The following is a 22,056-nucleotide window of genomic DNA, read 5'->3' as shown; positions in this document are numbered from 1 at the left end:
TTACGCAGCGATTGCGTAGTGTGCCTCGATGAAAGTTTTGATAAGAAGCTGTTGTCATGTAGAACATGTTACTGGAGATGAGAATCTTCTATTCAATTGTTTAGTTTACAATTTTCACTCCTGGTATAATTCTGTTATATTTCTTTATCAATTAAGCTATTGTTTTAGTATTTATGAAATCACCTGCTGGCATGATATCTTTGTTATCTTCGAGTTTGTACATTTCTTTCATACTTGATCGCCGTTGCCCGGGTTAGCAATATAGCACCTAGACGTCTATTTTTCATCCACTCATTCTTCATTTGTTCAATTCGACCACATTGTTTTATTAGTAGTATTTCATATTTCTTCGACTTCCATTTATGCAATTTTGTTGTGTCCTCTGGTTGTGCTCTAGAGCTATTCTTGTACCGAAGGTACATTTAAATGGTGACGTAGAAGGTAAAGTGTAATTACTGTAGTTAATTCTTGTCCTCAGGTATGGCTGGTGGAAGTAAGATCAAGATATGATACGACAAATATACAACACAAGGTGTGAAATGCATCAGTGTTATGGTCTCGTCATCCGAGGAAGTATATAGACTTACTGGAGAGTATCGTGTGGGATCCTGGAAGGGATAAGCAGTAGTACTGTAAAGGAAGACAGGGACGCCTCGCTCTGTCTGATGTGGCGGAAGCAAAATGTCATGAGATGTACGTATGTGTAGATTGATAAAAGAGAAATACTGGTACTAACGGAGACCAGACCTGTGAAGTCAGAGGGCAATGTAAAGTAAAAGAAGACAAAAGGAAGATAAGAATCATCATGGACGTGAGGAGATACTTCTTGTACTACACTGAGTACTACGTAGTAGTAGGTGTGGAGAACACGGTCAGCCAAGATGTTGCAAATAATGATGGCACCGGAAGATTCAGAAGGCTACATACTACATGGAAGATGGGCCCAAGGAGTATAAAGCTTCCTTTCATTATCCATTAATAGATTATGAAACACACACACACACACACACACACACACACACACACACACACACACACACACACACACAAATATTTGTTCTCGTGGAAAAACACACACGAGAACGTGTGCACACGGAAACACGTGCGCACTGAAACAGACATACGCGGACCCATACGCGTATGGAAACATGCACGTGGAACCATACATGTGCAGACACATACGCAAACATAGACTCCACAAGCATTACACACACACACACACACACACACACACACACACACACACATCTTTATCACCTAATTGTGCATAGAGAGAGGTAGTCTTACACAAGTGGGGCCCAATGTCTGAGGTTTTCTTCATTCAGTTTTTAGCGAACTGATAACTGGAGCGAGGAGGGAGTGGATAGGTCAAGTCAGGCAACCTCCTCAAGCCTAGCCAGGTAACGGATGGGCTCACTCTTGGAAAAGCAACTGTTTGTTTACATATGGTTTAACAGAAGAAATTGTACCAGCTGGAGCCGGAGACATTGTATGTTTGTGGACTTAAATACCATCAGCCCACGTCTGGATGAGGCAGAATGAAGAGATAACAACTTGTACCATATGATTGAAGCTTGGCAGCCATTAAAGTGCTGGATTATTGTTAGCCTTGGTTTGTACCAGCCTGATCACACTGTCTACCATCTATTACGCAGCGATTGCGTAGTATGCCTCGATGAAAGTTTTGATAAGAAGTTGTTGTCATGTAGAACATGTTACTGGAGATGAGAATCTTTTATTCAATTGTTTAGTTTACAATTTTCACTCCTGGTATAATTCTGTTATATTTCTTTATCAATTAAGCTATTGTTTTAGTATTTATGAAATCACCTGCTGGCATGGTATCCTTGTTATCTTCGAGTTTGTACATTTCTTTCATACTGTGATCGCCGTTGCCCGGGTTAGCAATATAGCACCAAGACGTCTATTTTTCATCCACTCATTCTTCATTTGTTCAATTCGACCACATTGTTTTATTAATAGTATTTCATATTTCTTCGACTTCCATTTATGCAATTTTGTTGTGTCCTCTGGTTGTGCTCTAGAGCTATTCTTGTACCGAAGGTACATTTAAATGGTGACGTAGAAGGTAAAGTGTAATTACTGTAGTTAATTCTTGTCCTCAGGTATGGCTGGTGGAAGTAAGATCAAGATATGATACGACAAATATACAACACAAGGTGTGAAATGCATCAGTGTTATGGTCTCGTCATCCGAGGAAGTATATAGACTTACTGGAGAGTATCGTGTGGGATCCTGGAAGGGATAAGCAGTAGTACTGTAAAGGAAGACAGGGACGCCTCGCTCTGTCTGATGTGGCGGAAGCAAAATGTCATGAGATGTACGTATGTGTAGATTGATAAAAGAGAAATACTGGTACTAACGGAGACCAGACCTGTGAAGTCAGAGGGCAATGTAAAGTAAAAGAAGACAAAAGGAAGATAAGAATCATCATGGACGTGAGGAGATACTTCTTCTACTACACTGAGTAGTAGTAGTAGGTGTGGAGAACACGGTCAGCCAAGATGTTGCAAATAATGATGGCACCGGAAGATTCAGAAGGCTACATACTACATGGAAGATGGGCCCAAGGAGTATAAAGCTTCCTTTCATTATCCATTAATAGATTATGAAACACACACACACACACACACACACACACACACACACACACACACACACACACACACACACACACAAATATTTGTTCTCGTGGAAAAACACACACGAGAACGTGTGCACACGGAAACACGTGCGCACTGAAACAGACATACGCGGACCCATACGCGTATGGAAACATGCACGTGGAACCATACATGTGCAGACACATACGCAAACATAGACTCCACAAGCATTACACACACACACACACACACACACACACACACACACATCTTTATCACCTAATTGTGCATAGAGAGAGGTAGTCTTACACAAGTGGGGCCCAATGTCTGAGGTTTTCTTCATTCAGTTTTTAGCGAACTGATAACTGGAGCGAGGAGGGAGTGGATAGGTCAAGTCAGGCAACCTCCTCAAGCCTAGCCAGGTAACGGATGGGCTCACTCTTGGAAAAGCAACTGTTTGTTTACATATGGTTTAACAGAAGAAATTGTACCAGCTGGAGCCGGAGACATTGTATGTTTGTGGACTTAAATACCATCAGCCCACGTCTGGATGAGGCAGAATGAAGAGATAACAACTTGTACCATATGACTGAAGCTTGGCAGCCATTAAAGTGCTGGATTATTGTTAGCCTTGGTTTGTACCAGCCTGATCACACTGTCTACCATCTATTACGCAGCGATTGCGTAGTATGCCTCGATGAAAGTTTTGATAAGAAGCTGTTGGCATGTAGAACATGTTACTGGAGATGAGAATCTTTTATTCAGTTGTTTAGTTTACAATTTTTTCGACTTCCATTTACGCAATTTTGTTGTGTCCTCTGGTTGTGCTCTAGAGCTATTCTTGTACCGAAGGCACATTTAAATGGTGACGTAGAAAGTAAAGTGTAATTACTGTAGTTAATTCTTGTCCTCAGGTATGGCTGGTGGAAGTAAGATCAAGATATGATACGACGAATATACGACACAATCTGTGAAATGCATATGAAACACACACACACACACACACACACACACACACACACACACACACACACACACACACACACATACAAATACTTGTTCTCGTGGAAAAACACACACGGGAACATGTGCACACGGAAACACGTGTGCACTGAAACAGACATACGCGGACCCATACGCGTATGAAAACATGCACGTGGTACCATACATGTGCAGACACATACGCAAACACACACTCCACAAGCATTACACACACACACACACACACACACACAAATACTTGTCCTCGTGGAAAAACACACACGGGAGTGTGTGCACACGGAAACACGTGTGCACTGAAACAGACGTACACGTATGACATACGCGTATGAAAACATGCACGTGGAACCATATACGTGCAGACACATACGCAAACACAGACTCCACATGCATTACACACACACACTCACCCACCCACCCACACACACACACTCACACACACACACACACACACACACACACATACACACACACACACATCTTTATCACCTAATTGTGCACAGAGAGAGGTAGTCTTACACAAGTGGGGCCCAATGTCTGAGGTTTTCTTCATTCAGTTTTTAGCGAACTGATAACTGGAGCGAGGAGGGAGTGGATAGGTCAAGTCAGGCAACCTCCTCAAGCTTAGCCAGGTAACGGATGGGCTCACTCTTGGAAAAGCAACTGTTTGTTTACATATGGTTTAACAGAAGAAATTGTACCAGCTGGAGCCGGAGACATTGTATGTTTGTGGACTTAAATACCATCAGCCCACGTCTGGATGAGGCAGAATGAAGAGATAACAACTTGTACCATATGACTGAAGCTTGGCAGCCATTAAAGTGCTGGATTATTGTTAGCCTTGGTTTTGTACCAGCCTGATCACACTGTCTACCATCTATTACGCAGCGATTGCGTAGTATGCCTCGATGAAAGTTTTGATAAGAAGCTGTTGGCATGTAGAACATGTTACTGGAGATGAGAATCTTTTATTCAGTTGTTTAGTTTACAATTTTTTCGACTTCCATTTATGCAATTTTATTGTGTCCTCTGGTTGTGCTCTAGAGCTATTCTTGTACCGAAGGCACATTTAAATGGTGACGTAGAAAGTAAAGTGTAATTACTGTAGTTAATTCTTGTCCTCAGGTATGGCTGGTGGAAGTAAGATCAAGATATGATACGACGAATATACGACACAATCTGTGAAATGCATATGAAACACACACACACACACACACACATACACACACACACATACAAATACTTGTTCTCGTGGAAAAACACACACGGGAACATGTGCACACGGAAACACGTGTGCACTGAAACAGACATACGCGGACCCATACGCGTATGAAAACATGCACGTGGTACCATACATGTGCAGACACATGCGCAAACACACACTCCACAAGCATTACACACACACACACACACACACACACACAAATACTTGTTCTCGTGGAAAAACACACACGGGAGTGTGTGCACACGGAAACACGTGTGCACTGAAACAGACGTACACGTATGACATACGCGTATGAAAACATGCACGTGGAACCATATACGTGCAGACACATATGCAAACACAGACTCCACATGCATTACACACACACACTCACCCACCCACCCACACACACACACACACACACACACACACACACACACACACATCTTTATCACCTAATTGTGCACAGAGAGAGGTAGTCTTACACAAGTGGGGCCCAATGTCTGAGGTTTTCTTCATTCAGTTTTTAGCGAACTGATAACTGGAGCGAGGAGGGAGTGGATAGGTCAAGTCAGGCAACCTCCTCAAGCCTAGCCAGGTAACGGATGGGCTCACTCTTGGAAAAGCAACTGTTTGTTTACATATGGTTTAACAGAAGAAATTGCAATGTGATAACAAAAATGACTCTTGATAATGCCAAGGTCAAATGATGTTTACATTTTCAAGGAAAAAAGTATACATTCCAGAGGTCTTAGTTATAAAAGTGATGAGAAAAATTTCTAATGAAATGTAATCACATGTAAATAGGTAATGATGGAAAAGGAACAAAACAGAATGTACTAAGACTAGCAATTTATGGACTTATTTACGATAGCCAATAATGCCTCCATGTATGGTGCATGTCGAGCTAAAGATATCATATATGATTACCCAAGGCGTGAGTGATATGCTTCATCATTTTTGCCTCTTTGAAATAATGAGTGACACAGTAACAACGAGGACGTGTTAGCTCGACTCCCTCCCTTCTGTTGGCACGGTAGGAGGTCGGCCAGTCGCTTATCTCTAGTTTGAAGTTACATCATAATCTCAGGTTGGTCCACTGACTTTGCCACAGAGAGACACAGGACAGCAGCTCCCGAGGAGCTTCGCGTGTCTCCCCAAGTTTTGCAATCGACTCGGCATGTGTGTCTGCCAGTTCATTGCCGTAAATTATGCAATGACTAGGCACCCAGATGAAGATAATGGACTTATGGCATATATGCAATTTATCAATAATGCAGCCCAGTGTCTTATTTGTGTCTGTTGAGCCATAATGTATAACCTCAAGTGTTGACATAGAGTCTAAGAAAGCAAGCTTATCATAACTAGACGTAAAACAATAATCTATGGCTTTTTCAATACAACACGTTCTACACAGTAAATAGATGTATGATAAGGCAGGTGGAGTCAGAGGGAACAGTCAGTCATCCACACACTTGCACCCACACATTCATCCATCCTGGGGCGGTTGGTGTAGATATAAAAACTTCTCCATTAATTCTTTTAGTCGCTAATGGACCTCCACCGGCGTATCACGTTTATTGCAGGCGATGAACTATCCTTATATGCCTACTCTTACACACAGGAACTTATCGGCGGCACCACTGATGGGACGATCGGTTCTGCGCCTCTCCCAAGGTATTTCTCATTTTGGACGGTTGAGCACCAAGCAGGGTGGTTGACATTTCTTTTTCCTGGCCCTCGCAACATCGTAAATGAAACTTGAAGTGCCCACAGCGCCACTGGAGGGAAGGTACATTTAATTCAACCTCCAATCTAGCGACTTTCTTGCTTGTTTCACATTCTTGGATATTTGTTCTTCATAACATCCTGCCTCCTCATGGTTACCTTTGATATCTGTTTGCCATAGTCTAATTTCGACCTAATCAGGGACTTGTACACCGTTGATAAAGATTTTCAGTCGGCACTACATTGGCTATTAGTTATGCATTTTATGGTTTCTGGTTTTCTTGAAAAGATTTTTATAAGTTGTCAATATGTGTTTTCCGATTCTTTTCCCAATACGCAAATCTAAAGTTTTAATAATTTTCAAAAGGTATCGGATGATTATCTAAAGCGATTTCCAAATATGGGATGTTTAATTTTGTATCAAATTACAGCGATACTCGTATCAGATGGAAACTTAAAACCCCACTGTAAGACCCATTGTTGGAGGGCTCCAAGGACGTCTTCAACCCTACCAGCTGAAAACTGCATTTTTGGGAGAGTGCCACACAGCACAGTCATCGGCAAACAGTTAGTACTTAAGGTTTCTGGTGATAGAATAACATTGAACATGATCATAAAAAGAGTTGGGCTTAGCACACTTCCTTGTGCCGCTCAAATTTCCTGCACACAAGTCCTGGGTAGATCGTTTTGGGATGAAATTTGGAGAGCAAAAGTTCTGTCAGTTCCTAGATTCTGGTGGTAACGGGGCAAAGCCTCTCTCTCTCTCTCTCTCTCTCTCTCTCTCTCTCTCTCTCTCTCTCTCTCTCTCTCTCTCTCTCTCTCTCTCTCTCTCTCTCTGGGGTTAAAGACCCCACAGAAAAGAAATATTCATAAAGATATACACAAAATGAATAAAGTATCGAAAAAAATGTAGGCAATCAATATGGATCACCATGCAGGGTCGGTGGCACAAAGGCCATTCCTGCAGTCACCTCTCGATGTGAAACAATCTTGGACGATCTTTCTTAGTCTACTAGTACCAGGGCCTACAAAACAATAATATTTCGCTCACTACCGTGGATTATACCGGGAAATATGACTTTTATGTAATGAGAAAACAGATGTGGGAAGTGCTAAACTCCATGTAACACATTTAGAAGTATGGCCTCTACAGGGAATGGATGAGGCACTACTCAAATGCTAGCTGGTTAGGATTCTCTCTATATCTTCGACACTGCCCATCTCGAAGGTCTTTTGTCTTTTGACATCTTTTATCAAACCAATTTTTCCTCCTCCTTATTGTTCTCTTTATATATGAAGCTTGAGGTACCCATGCCTCTACCTCCATCATAGTTAATTTCACAACACCTCTCCCAACAAAGCCTTGGTTCCTGATCACTGAACTCCATTTCCCAATCTACGTTATCATAGAAATTATTGAACTTTGTATAGTTCTTTCGACTTTATCTCCTGTTTATACCTTGTTTCACCTTTGCTCTTTTAATGGCATCGTTCACCACATAGTCAAAGATAAGCATTACGTGTTAACTTCTTCCAAGTCGTGTATCATATATAACGCTAGTATGTCTGAATATAAGATCTAGTTATGATGGTGTATTAGTTTCCTCATCCTAGTGTCTCTTTGACATGCTGGTATGGGAAATTTTCTCCCTGACTTTGTCACCAAGAGAATCCAAATTCCTCGTCTTTCTGTTTATGATTAATATGTCCCACTATCAATACCTATCCGTCTCCTAAGGAGTGAGTATGTCGCTACAAATATAATCCTGAGTGTTCAATGTTATTATATTTTTGTTCCGGATCTTTGGAATTCTCTGGAGGATTATATAGTATCAGGACCACTATGCTCTTCTTATTAATCATTGTATGAAGGGCCTTCTTCCATCATTTCTTGAGACATAAGACTGTCCTTGAATACCAGCTCTTTACCACCAACTATTACTCCATCGTCGTTTGAATACTACACTTATAGTCAGACATTACCAACTCCTGACACTCCTGCTCTCTCCACAGTTTTAGAGGCGCTGCCCCATCCTTTTGCTACGTGTGGTTGGCATGAGGATGGAACAGCCACACTGGCCTTGCAGAGAGGGCAAGAATGTTAGGTGTTTTTATCTAACTGAAAGTAATGTACTCGAAAGTTGATGAATTAATAGTTAAGAGGTAAAAAGCTGGAAATCAAGGATGTGCGTGTGTGAATCCGTGCCAAGTCAAAGCTTAACACGAACTTTTGCCAATCTCAGTCCTTTCTTGGGTGTGCCATTATTGGTACAGGTCGGGTATGAGTTCTCATGGTGTCATTATAAACTGAAGTCGGCACCTGAATGACTGTGAGTGTAATGGGCTCTTTTAAAAGGATGTGTGTGATTGTGTCATCGATACAAATAAATCGTTCGTCATTAAGCTGACAGATCGTCCCTCTTTTGATATAGTTTAATGTTGTTTGGAATAGCACTTGAGAAAATATTACGAATTTCAAACTTTTAGTTGAGTATGCGTTGAATATTACGTGTTCGCTGACAATTCCTAGGGTTAACCTAGTGTTGTTTGATTGATTTGCTCGCTGTCTCTTTTATTCGCTACAAAACATGATACCAGTGAAACGCCGCATGTGTTCGTTGGCAGGACAACAGTGAAAACATGGCCAAAGACGCTAAAGATACTGATGATTCTAAACTTTTTCATTCATTACAGAGAGACTGGGGACCTTTAGTATTATACAAACCCGTCGTGTCACCTTGCTCTGAGTAAGTCAATTTTTATATATGGATTTTTTTTAGGTTTGCTGAACAGGAGCTGGGGTGAAGCCGTCACTCAGGGATGGATGCCTTAGACCTGTGGTTCTCAACTTTGTTCCTCTACCTCTTGGGCATTCGGATAGGTTCCCATGTACCTTTTAAAATTATGGGTCAAAAATTGATAAAATCATATAGCTTTTATATATATGAAATCTGTAAGACTCTATATGGATTTTATAATCTTGATAGGCGATAGATTAAATTCGGTGGATTTATAAAATATCTTGATCTGCCCCTCTCATGTCTGTCATATAAACAAACCATGACTAATGGGTCAAAGGACACAAAACTTGTCATAATATACTAAAAACTAGATACTAATACTGATTTGTAACGAGGGTGTTCTATATTGTTTATGTTCTACATTACTCATGGTGTACCGTGTACTGTACACCATGTTTATACTCTCATACCCCTTTGTACCCCTTGAGAAGTGCAAATGTATCCCTAGGGGTTCATGTACCCCAGGTTGGGAACCCCTGCCTTAGATCTTGGGTGATCCTTTTATTATTTATGCCATTACTGTTGACTGTTGTTGAGACTTTGATTAAAAGTTTTTTTTGATGATTTCCTTAATTTCAGAACATATGCATTTAAAAAGAGAAAAGAAATCTACAAAGTTAAATATTCAGGTTAGCACCAATATCCAATTAGCTTTGGATATTGAGCGATTATCAAAAGGCTTAGTTCTGCATTGAAACAAGCATTAGGGAAAGATTGTTTTTATATCCCTGGGGATAGGGGAAAAAGAAGATTTCCCATGCATTCCTCATGTGTCATAGAAGGCGACTAAAGGGGACGGGAGCGTGGGGCTAGAAACCCTCCCCTCCTTGTATTTTAACTTTCTAAAAGGGGAAACAGAAGAAGGAGTCACGGGGGGAGTGCTCATCCTCCTCGAAGGCTCAGATTGGGGTGTCTGAATGTGTGTGGATGTAACCAAGATGAGAAAAAAGGAGAGATAGGTAGTATGTTTGAGGAAAGAAACCTGGATGTTTGGCTCTGAGTGAAACGAAGCTCAAGGGTAAAGGGGAAGAGTGGTTTGGGAATGTTTTGGGAGTAAATTCAGGGGTAAGTGAGAGGACAAGAGCAAGGGAAGGAGTAGCACTATTCCTGAAACAGAAGTGGTGGGAGTATGTGATAGAGTGTAAGAAAGTTAACTCTAGATTGATATGGGTAAAACTGAAAGTTGATGGAGAGAGATGGGTGATTATTGGTGAATATGCACCTGGGCATGAGAAGAAAGATCATGAGAGGCCAGTGTTTTGGGAGCAGCTGAATGAGTGTGTTAGTGGTTTTGATGCACAAGACCGGGTTATAGTGATGGGTGATTTGAATGCAAAGGTGAGTAATATGGCAGTTGAGGGAATAATTGGTATACATGGGGTGTTCAGTGTTGTAAATGGAAATGGTGAAGAGCTTGCAGATTTATGTGCTGAAAAAGGACTGGTGATTGGGAATACCTGGTTTAAAAAGTGAGATATACATAAGTATACATATGTAAGTAGGAGAGATGGCCAGAGAGCGTTATTGGATTACGTGTTAATTGATAGGCGCGTGAAAGAGAGACTGTTGGATGTTAATGTGCTGAGAGGTGCAACTGGAGGGATGTCTGATCATTATCTTGTGGAGGCAAAGGTGAAGATTTGTATGCGTTTTCAGAAAAGAAGAGAGAATGTCGGGGTGAAGAGAGTGGTGAGAGTAAGTGACCTTGGGAAGGAGACTTGTGTGAGGAAGTACCAGGAGAGAATGAGTACAGAAAGGAAAAAGGTGAGAACGAAGAAGGTAAGGGGAGTGGGAGAGGAATGGGATGTATTTAGGGAAGCAGTGATGGCTTGCGCAAAAGATGCTTGTGGCATGAGAAGCGTGGGAGGTGGGCAGATTAGATAGGGTAGTGAGTGGTGGGATGAAGAAGTAAGATTATTAGTGAAAGAGAAGAGAGAGGCATTTGGACGATTTATAAAATGGTTTAAAGATAATCAGAAAGCAAATTATTGACTATCTTCAAAGAAGGAACTTTCTAACTGGGAGGCAAAATGGTTTTAGAGAAAGGTCATGCATAACCAGTCTTTTAGACTTCTATGACAGGATGAGCTTCGTCTTAGACCAAAAAAGGGGAAGGGGCTGAGTGTGTTCTTAGACTGCCTGAAAGCCTTCAGTGCTGTTCATCATTGGAGGTTGAATAAGAAGTTTTATCTACATGTAGGAATAAGCATTGGGCTCCTTCACTTGATAGAAGACTACATTTTTGGAAGGGAGCAAACAGCATAGAAAAGATGTGCATCCTTGAAATGGGCTAAGGTTACAAGTGGCATGCCACAGGGTTTTGTCTAAGGCCCACTGCTATTCCTGGTCTTAACTTGTCTGCAGATGATGCCAAGAGCATGAGGGAAATAAAGAACCATGATGATTTCATCATCCAAGAGGGAAACTTGTAGAAACTCCAGAGTTGGTCAGATGAGTGGGTGATGATATTCAATTCAAGTAAGTGCAAGGTGATGAGGTTGGACAGATTGAAAGAAGGTTTCGGAGTTATTAATACTTTTGGGGAAAATAGATTACAGGAATCTGCTTGTTGAAGAGAGCAAGGAGTTAACATTGTGCCTTATTTATTACCAGAGCTACACATATGGAGAATTATGAAAGAGGCTGACTGTCTCCCAGCAAATATAAGAATTGTATTCGGATAGCTGGACAAGGACATGTTCTTAAAATTGTTCACTGTTCGTCACACCAAAACAAAGAGTCTTGTCACTGCAGTAAGTAGTAGTTGGTGGGCAGCCAACAACCAGGGAGGTATATACCCACTTGGGTATTGGAAGGGTTAGTTACAGGTGTGTAGCGAGCTAGCACTTCTGTGGTTGTCAAGTTGTACTCTTTGACCCAGGTAGCCGACTTTCTCCCTCACCCACATGGGGACTACTTACTTTCTGTCCACAACATACAATCTCCTTGTCATGCATAACACTTGACAAAACTTAACTTACACAGCTCATTCTTCTTAACTAAATTTTCCTGCTGTGAGTGCCATGCACTTTCCCTGCCTTTTGGCAAAATGATAGAAGCTGTAGATAGAAGTAGTATAGGTAGCAACATTCAGGCAGGAGCTTTAAGTAGAAACACTGGGTAGAAGTAGTTGGTAGGAACATTAGGGAGGAGCATTAGGTAGTAGTAGTTAGTATGAATGGTAGGTTAGGGTCTCTGCAAATACTGTCAGAAAATCCATTTGCTAGTGGCCTGTTAAGGGTGCAGCACTAAAGGCTAAAAAGCAGTTTTGAAGTTCCTAGTTATGGAAATTTTATTGCCATGGCCACCACCTTAAGGGAGCTCCAGTTTGAAACAGGTGTCAGATATATAGATAGATAGTCTTGTCACTGCATCTGAAGAAGCACAAAGATATAACTGAAAGTGTTCAGAGAACATTGGAGATGGTACTTAATGAAAAGAATTAACCTATGAGAGGCTGATAGCTACAAAGCTGTCTGCTATGGGGGAGAAGAGAGAGGGGGGGACCTGAAAACAGCATTTGAGTTTCTAAATCCACTAGATGATACTGGGTAAAGTGCATTATGGACAGGATGTCAAGAAGTAATGGTTTAGTGTTAGGATGATGGTTGCTTATGATAAACTAACCAATGAGGCAGTGAATGCTGGCAGTTTGCAAAGATTTGAAAGGCTACTTAAGTTCATGAGTTCAGGGCCCCATGAGTGCATAACTCTCTCCCTGTACTTTATGAGTAGGTAATTACAAACACACACACACACACACACACACACACACACACACACACACAGTGGTTAAGGAGACCATCTGTCTGCTAGCAAATATTATTATTCAATTCAAATTCATGGATAAGGAAATATTCAAAAAGCTTTTCACATTCTACATAAGGCCAAAACTAGAATATTCTTCTTAAAATATGGTCACTGCACCTTAAGAAGCATGATAAGTTGATAGGAAAGGTCCAGAGGAGGGCAGCAAAGATGGTACTGGCATTAAGGTTAAGTTACATGGAAAGGCAGGAGACTTTGAATTTGCCCACCATGGAAGAAAGTATAATGAAAGGTGATTTGGAGTTTTTAAACCAGATTGACGATGTAGATGTTGAACAGTTTTTCAAAAGATGTGGGATATAACTAAAGATTTAGCATGAAACTTCTGTAAAAAGAAAAAAGTATAGTACTTTTATAGTACAGTATAAGTGTGGTGGATGAATGGAATGAACTAAGTGAATGCATGATAGATTTGAACTGTATACAGAAATTTAAAAAGTTGTATTATATTGGTGATGGTTTGACAGATGGGGTCCCTTGAGTGTAAAACTCCATCCCCTTACAATACAAATAGATAATTGCAAACATGACTTCTGTTCCTTAAACATCTTATTTCTTAGAAAGTGGAAACTGCTTCACTTGAATGATAGCAATGTTCTTAAGCATGTGTTTAAAGTAGCACTGTTGGGTTTTCAGCACCTGATGTAGAAATAGAAAGATTTACATGTTCTGTCATCTTTGATTATGTGAGAAATTAAAATGATACAATATATGGTTTAAAGATGAGTAAATATATTAAGCTTTAATCAGTGTGATATTCTTGGCACTAGTATCAGTGATATTTTGAATGAATGGCACCCATTTACATTGATTAAGTATCTAAAACTTGTATTTTAGGTATCTACTAGTACCATCAGGAAATGCAGTCAAGGTGTTCAGTATCAAAAGTGGGTACCTCTTGCAAGAACATCATCACCATGAGAACAAGGTTAGTCATTATTTTATGATTTTTCAAATTTGGATCTAGATTTCTTAATTTGCTGTATGTGAGGTGTTCATGAATTGATGTGATAGATTATAATTTTATCCAAATGGTTGACATACTACACATCTCTGAATATTCCTGTTCTAACCTCTCTTTCTCAACACACTGTTCCCTCTCCAGTCTTTAATGTAATTTTATTCTTTCTGTTCTGTATAGCTCATTAGTTTCAGATTTTTTTTCCCATGTTGAAGGTTCCAATTAGGGACAGAAGTCCTCATCAAGGCCTAAAGAGAATTATGAAACAGGAAAATAAAAGGCAAGGGAAAGTATTTACTAATTTTGGAGGAATTGAAAAACCTGTCTTTTGAAATGTGCCAGGTCATAGTTATTTGGACACACTTGAGAAAGTAGAGAGTTCCAAAGTTTTGATGTGTAGAAAAAGAAGCAGGTATCAAAATGGCCCACCCTTGAGTTGCTGATCATTTGATGCAGAAGCTCGCTGAGTATTGCGTGGTCTAGCCAGTGGTATGGGCACACAAGCAGCCAGCACTTGGGAGCAAAAACCAAAGTAATAAATATAGAAGAGGGAAAGTGATCCAACATTGCAGCACAGGGCAAGGGGTTCAAGTTTGGAAGTTAGCCTGGGACAGTTTATAAATTGGATTGCTTTAACTCTTCTCTTGTCATGTAAGGATGCAGAGCGAGAACCACCCCAAATATGAGAACAGTACTCCATACAAGGATGAATCAATCCCAACATCAAAAAGAACACTCAGTTTTTTAGAGGCAGATTTTGCTTTTCTTGTAATGTGTGGTTTCCAAGAAAGAGTGGATGTCACAGTAATACCAAGTATATTCATTGAGTCGAGAGGTGGAATTTCAACTAGACAAGATTTTATGTACCCTGCAGAGATATCCTTTCCAAGTCTGAGTTTATTGAGGAAGCTGTGTCAAGACAAGGTGCAGATTAAGTGAGAGGAGAGAGAGCAGAATTGAAGAATGTGGATGAATGCAGTGTTGAGTCATTAACATATGAGTGCCTTGGATTATTTATGGAGGGGAGGAAATCGTTGAAAAAAAAAAGGGAGAAAAAGTGTAGGGGACAGGACAGAACCTTGATGGACACCACTGTTGATGGAGAAAAGGGCGGAGGCTGTTGCATCAACAACCACAGAGATAGATTAACTTGATTTGAAGGAGCAAAGTGAGGGAGAGAAGCCAAGATAGTGGAGCTTAGAGGTGAGACTCTGATGCCACACCCTGTCAAAAGCCTTAGATATGTTAAGGGCAACTACACATGACTCCCCAAAATCTTTCAGGGATGGTGACCAGACATTAGTAAAAGGACAGATAATTGCCAGTGGATCTTGCCTTAGGGAAGCCAAACTGGTGATCAGAGAGAAGACTGTGATTTTCGAGGTGTTTAAGGATATGGGAGTTGAGGAGGGATTCAAAGACTATGGAAATTGTAGATGTCAGAGCAATAGGATGATAGTTAAAGGGATCAGAAAGGTCACCCGTCTTAGGGATGGGATGTATGAATGCATGCTTCCAAGGAAAAGTTTTGTTTTTTAAATAGAAATGGAACAGATGAGCAAGCATAGGTGCAAGTTGAGAGGCACACACTTTCAGTACATGGGGATGGATGTCATTAGGACCATAATCCTTGCTTGTGTCCAAACAAAAGAAGCACTTTTTGGACAGTCTGAAAAGAGATTACGGGAAGGGACATAGGATTAATAAGAGTAGCACCAGGAGGTGAAGGAATGTTAGTCATCCAAGAGGAATTAGAGGAGAAACGGAAACCAGAGATTTGCTTTTTCTATGGGAGAGATGGCTATAGTACTGTCAGAACATAAAATTGAAGGAAAGTATAGATGATTTTTATTCAGTGCATGATTACATCACTTTTCACCCAGATAGATTTTATTGCCACATCCCATACAAGAATTTATTTCATTTTAGTTGTATGTCAGGTGGAATCTGTTGTGCCATATACTGCAACTTGTTTTTTCCTATCCAGCCCATTCATACTCATTTGGTCTAAATCACAGAAACAGATTTTTTGCTAAGTTTTGTCTTTGCTTTTATCCTTTATAACCCACCTTTACTTATTTTCAGTAATTGGATTACTGTATTTTTAGATTAAAGTGGTTTAGGATTGTTCAGCGGATAGTTTAGGTCCAGGATAGTGAGAGGATATACAAAGGGGTTGTTACTTTTACTGAGGAATAAGTCTTTCATCCATGTTTTAGAGGGAAAGGAGGTGAGTTCAGGGCTAATCTTGTTAGAATGAAAGTAGACTACAAGGAACTACAATATTTTGCCATGATGGCTGGGTTAGTACATGGCAGTCACTGTGCTAGTTGTAAGTTGCATTCTCTGTTTTTTCTAGTGTTTCCTTCAATACTCATTTGTTGGGAACATGATTCTGTCATAGTACAAGAGTGTAACATACCATTATCTGAGTGAGGTAATCCTTCTCAGAATCTATGGACTCTACCCAAATTTCCTTTTTAGTGCTCTATATTAGATTGTATTAGATTTGTTCCAACTACAAATGAGGATTTCGTTATGTTAAAGTTGGAGAAAAGTATGGTGCAAATGATCACCACCACATTATTTTTGAGGTCTCCTTTTACACTGCATGTAATGTTAGTTAACATGGCAGCTACAAAAAAAAAAAAAAAAAAAAAAACATTTTAAGCTTGCAGATTTTTATGATTTTTGTATTGCTCTTGACAAGCAAATTGGGGATGACATGGTTGATGAAAATGACATGAAAGTAGCATGGAAAAGCTTTAGTAAAACTTTCAAAGCTAGGAACATATGTGCCAATGCACAGTAGACTTTTTTTCTAAAACAAAACCAAGGAGGTGGTATAATGAAATAAAGAAGTTCATGTTTTCTAAGGTAGCTTATGTAGCTCATGAGAAACTTTAAGAGACCAGTAATTGACGTGATTGAGTAACTCATGTAAATATATGTAGAGGAACTAAGAGACTTACATGACAAACGAAATGTCAGTATATTGCTGAAAATAGCAGAGAAAACCCTAAGGAGCTTTATAGGTGTGTTGCAAGTGGAAAGTTGTTACATAGTCAATTGGTCCACTGGTTATGGAAAATAGTGACTTGGTTCAAGTCAACAAAGCCATGACAAAAAATCCTGAATAAAATTTCGACACCTGCTTTTATGATTGAAGATTCAGTTCATTTCTCAAACCAAAGCCAGTTTCATTGATAAGAGAGAACATTCTGCAGCAAATTGACATAAAAGTTGAAGGTGTACTGTCAGCAATAAGTAGAGTGAAAGTAAATAAGATGGCAGGCCCAGACAAGTTTTATCCGAGCAGAATGAAGGGGTGAAATATGAGATAGCTAAGCCCTTGACTATTCTTTTCATTAAGTTGCTTGTTATGGGTAAAGTTCCAGAGGAGTGGAAGTTTGCCAATGTAATGTTGATATTCATTAAAGGTTATGTCAAAGTCTAGAAATTATCATACAGTTAGCTTAAAGTGTACAGTTGGAAAACTCGTGTATACCATCACTTGAGATAGAATTGTAAACCAATTAGAGGACCATCACTTCACAAATGATTCTCAATATAGTTTTTGACAAACTTGCTATCAAACCATTCTGATTGATTTATGATAAAATTAACTTGTATGATGAAAATAAAGCAGTTTATATCATCTACTTAGGTTTTCAAAAAGCTTTCAGTAAAGTACCACATCAAAGGTTACTTGCAAATCTTGTTACATGAAATTGATTGACTAGTCTTAAACAAAGAGTTGTTTTTAATAGTCAAGTCTCAGAATATGTAGTCGTGTGCCATAGGGATCAGTTTTGGGACCGGTTCTCTTTTTCATTCATATTAATGATGTTCATAATGGGCTGCTTTGTAATATGTCAGAATTTTGAAGGTGAAATAAGCTGGGAAAAATTTGCATCTTCAAATTGTCATACAAGTTGATGGACTCGGGTCATAGGTGGCAAAGTGATTTTTTTTCTATATTACTTGAGACGGCATGGGCAGCCGATGCCCTAATCAAGGCCATCCCAAGCAGGGAGTGCTCATCCTCTTGGAAGGCTCAGACTGGGGTGTCTAAATGTGTGTGGATGTAACCAAGATGAGAAGAAAGGAGAGATAGGTAGTATGTTTAAGGAAAGAAACCTGAATGTTCTGGCTCTGAGTGAAACGAAGCTCAAGGGTAAAGGGGAAGAGTGGCTTGGGAAAGTCTTGGGAGCAAAGTTAGTGGTTGGTGAGAGGAGAAGAGCTGAGAAAGGAGTAGCATTACTCTAGAAGCAGGAGTTGTGGGAGTGTGACAGTGTGTAAAAAAGTAAATTGTTGTGGATAAAACTGAAAGTGGATGGAGAGACATGGGTGATTATTGGTGCTTATGCACCTGGTCTTGAGAAGAAAGTGTTTTGGGAGCAGCTGATTGAATGTGTCTGCAGTTTTGATGCACGAGACTGGGGTTTTAGTGATTGGTGATTTACGTGCAAAGGTGAATGATGTGGCAGTTGAGGGTATAATTGGTGTACATGGGGTATTCAGTGTTGTGAATGGAAATGATGAAGAGCTTATGGATTTGTGTGCTGAAAAAAGACTGATTGGGAATACCTGGTTTAAAAACAGAGGTGTACAAAAGCATACTTATGTGAGTAGGAGAGATGATCAAAGGGCTTTATTGCATTATGTGTTAATTGATAGGCATGTAAAAGAGATGTGTTTAGGGAAGTAGTGATGGATTATAGAAAAGATGCTTGTGGCATGAGAAAGGTGGGAAGTGGGCAAATTCGAAAGGGTAGTGAGTGGTGGGATGAAGAAGTAAAGTTGTTATTGAAAGAGAAGAGAGAGGCGTTTGGATGATACTTGCAAGGAAGGAGTGCAAATGACTCTGAGATGTATAAAAGAAAGCAGCAGGAGGTCAGAAGAAAAGTGCAAGGGTTGAAAAGATGGCAAATGAGAGTTGGATGAGAGAGTATTATTGAACTTTAGGGAGAATAAAAAAATGTTTTAGAAGGAGGTAAATGACGTGCATCAGACAAGAGAACTAGTTGGAACATCAGTGAAAGGGGCAAATGGGGAAGTAATAACAGGTAGTGATGATGCGAAAAGGAGATCGAATGAGTATTTTGAAGGTTTGTTGAATGTGTTTGAGATGGAGTGTCAGATATAGGGTGTTTTGGTCGGGATGGTGTGTGAAGTGAGAGCATCAGGGAGATGGTTTGGTTAAGAGAGAATAGGTAGTGAAAGCTTTGTGGAAGATGAAATTCTGCAAGACAGTGGGTTTGGATGGTTATATAGTATTATTATTTATGTAGTTTGCTTTGTTGCTGTCTCCCGCATTTGCGAGGTAGTGCAAGGAAGCAGATGAAAGAAATGGCCAAACCCACCCCCATACACATGTATATACACACACGTCCACATACGCAAATATACATACCTATACATCTCAATGTACACATATATATACACACACAGACACATACATATATACCCATGCACACAATTCACACTGTCTGCCTTTATTCATTCCCATCGCCACCTCGCCACACATGGAATACCATCCCTCTCCCCCATCATGTGTGCGAGGTAGCGCTAGGAAAAGACAACAAAGGCCCCATTCATTCACACTCAGTCTCTAGCTGTCATGCAATAATGCCCGAAACCACAGCTCCCTTTCCACATCCAGGCCCCACACAACTTTCCATGGTTTACCCCAGACGCTTCACATGCCCTGATTCAATCCACTGACAGCACGTCAACCCCGGTATACCACATCGATCCAATTCACTCTATTCCTTGCCCACCTTACACTCCCCTTCATGTTCAGGCCCCAATCACTCAAAATCTTTTTCACTCCATCTTTCCACCTCCAATTTGGTCTCCCACTTCTCCTTGTTCCCTCCACCTCCGACACATATATCCTCTTGGTCAATCTTTCCTCACTCATTCTCTCCATGTGCCCAAACCATTTCAAAACACCCTCTTCTGCTCTCTCAACCACGCTCTTTTTATTTCCACACATCTCTCTTACCCTTACATTACTTACTCGATCAAACCACCTCACACCAAATATTGTCCTCAAACATCTCATTTCCAGCACATCCACCCTCCTGCGCACATCTCTATCCATAGCCCATGCCTCGCAACCATACAACATTGTTGGAACCACTATTCCTTCAAACATACCTATTTTTGCTTTCCGAGATAATGTTCTCGACTTCCACACGTTCTTCAAGGCTCCCAGGATTTTCGCCCCCTCCCCCACCCTATGATTCACTTCCGCTTCCATGGTTCCGTCTGCTGCCAGATCTACTCCCAGATATCTAGAATTTATTAAAAAAGGGAGAGACTGTGTTGTTGATTTGTTAGTAAGAATATTCAGTGTTTGTATGGATCATGTTGAAGTGCCTGAGGATTAGCAGAATGAGTGCACATTACCATTGTACATAGGCAAAGGGGATTAAGGTAGTGTTCAAATTACAGAGGCATAAGTTTGTTGAGTATTCCTGGGAAATTATATGGGAGGGTGTTGATTGAGAGGGTAAAGGCATGTACAGAGAATCAGATTGGGGAAGAGCAGTGTGGTTTCAGAAGTGGTAGATGTGTGGATCAGGTGTTTGCTATGAAGAATGTATGTGAGAAATACTTAGAAAAACAGCTGGATTTGTATGTAGCATTAATGGATCTGGAGAAGGCATATGATAGGGTTGATAGAGATGCTTTGTGGAAGGTCTTAGGAGTACAGGTGTGGGAGCCAAGTTGCTGGAAGGAGTGAAAAGTTTTTACTAAGGATGTAAGAAGTGTATGAGTACGAAGCAAGGAAACTGATTGGTTCCCAGTGAATGTCGGTCAATGGTAGGGGTATGTAATGTCCCTATGCTTGATTCCCATTGAATGACGGTTTACGGCAGGGATGTTTGATGTCCCCATTGTTGTTTGATTTGTTTATGGATCGGATGGTTAGGGAGGTAAATGTCAGAGTTTTGGAGAGAGCAGCAAGTATGCAGTCTGGGATGAGAGGGCCTGGGAAGTGAGTCAGTTGTTGTTCGTTGATGATAAAGCTCTAGTGGCTGATTCGAGTGAGAAGAATGATTATGCATGACTTCCTTTTCCTATAACCATGTTTTCTCCCATTTAGAACATTTCTCCTTTGCACGTAGTCATTCGTGTGCTTTTTAATTATTTTATTTAATTTTTTATTATACTTTGTCGCTGTCTCCCGCGTTTGCGAGGTAGCGCAAGGAAACAGACAAAAGAAATGGCCCAACCCCCCCCCATACACATGTATATACATACGTCCACACACGCAAATATACATACTTACACAGCTTTCCATGGTTTACCCCAGACGCTTCACATGCCTTGATTCAATCCACTGACAGCACGTCAACCCCGGTATACCACATCGCTCCAATTCACTCTATTCCTTGCCCTCCTTTCACCCTCCTGCATGTTCAGGCCCCGATCACACAAAATCTTTTTCACTCCATCTTTCCACCTCCAATTTGGTCTCCCTCTTCTCCTCGTTCCCTCCACTTCCGACACATATATCCTCTTGGTCAATCTTTCCTCACTCATTCTCTCCATGTGCCCAAACCATTTCAAAACACCCTCTTCTGCTCTCTCAACCACGCTCTTTTTATTTCCACACATCTCTCTTACCCTTACGTTACTTACTCGATCAAACCACCTCACACCACACATTGTCCTCAAACATCTCATTTCCAGCACATCCATCCTCCTGCGCACAACTCTATCCATAGCCCACGCCTCGCAACCATACAACATTGTTGGAACCACTATTCCTTCAAACATACCCATTTTTGCTTTCCGAGATAATGTTCTCGACTTCCACACATTCTTCAAGGCTCCCAGAATTTTCGCCCCCTCCCCCACCCTATGATCCACTTCCGCTTCCATGGTTCTATCCGC

General features: G+C 40.6%; 1 protein-coding gene across 1 annotated transcript in view; it reads left to right on the top strand.

Moving 5' to 3' along the window:
* Nucleotides 1–9,146: 9,146 nt before the first annotated feature.
* Nucleotides 9,147–22,056, top strand: part of l(2)05287 (WD repeat-containing protein l(2)05287) — a 188,534-nt gene continuing 175,624 nt past the window's right edge. The window contains exons 1-2 of the mRNA XM_071663178.1: nt 9,147–9,302; nt 14,022–14,112. Of these exons, the coding sequence (XP_071519279.1) occupies nt 9,196–9,302; nt 14,022–14,112 (198 nt within the window). The 5' untranslated portion in view covers nt 9,147–9,195. The remainder of the gene's footprint in view (nt 9,303–14,021; nt 14,113–22,056) is intronic.

This window comes from Panulirus ornatus, chromosome 1 (assembly GCF_036320965.1).
Source record: "Panulirus ornatus isolate Po-2019 chromosome 1, ASM3632096v1, whole genome shotgun sequence".
NCBI lineage: Eukaryota > Metazoa > Arthropoda > Malacostraca > Decapoda > Palinuridae > Panulirus > Panulirus ornatus.
Note: the sequence above shows the minus strand (reverse complement) of the source record. Positions and strands in the feature narration are given on the sequence as shown.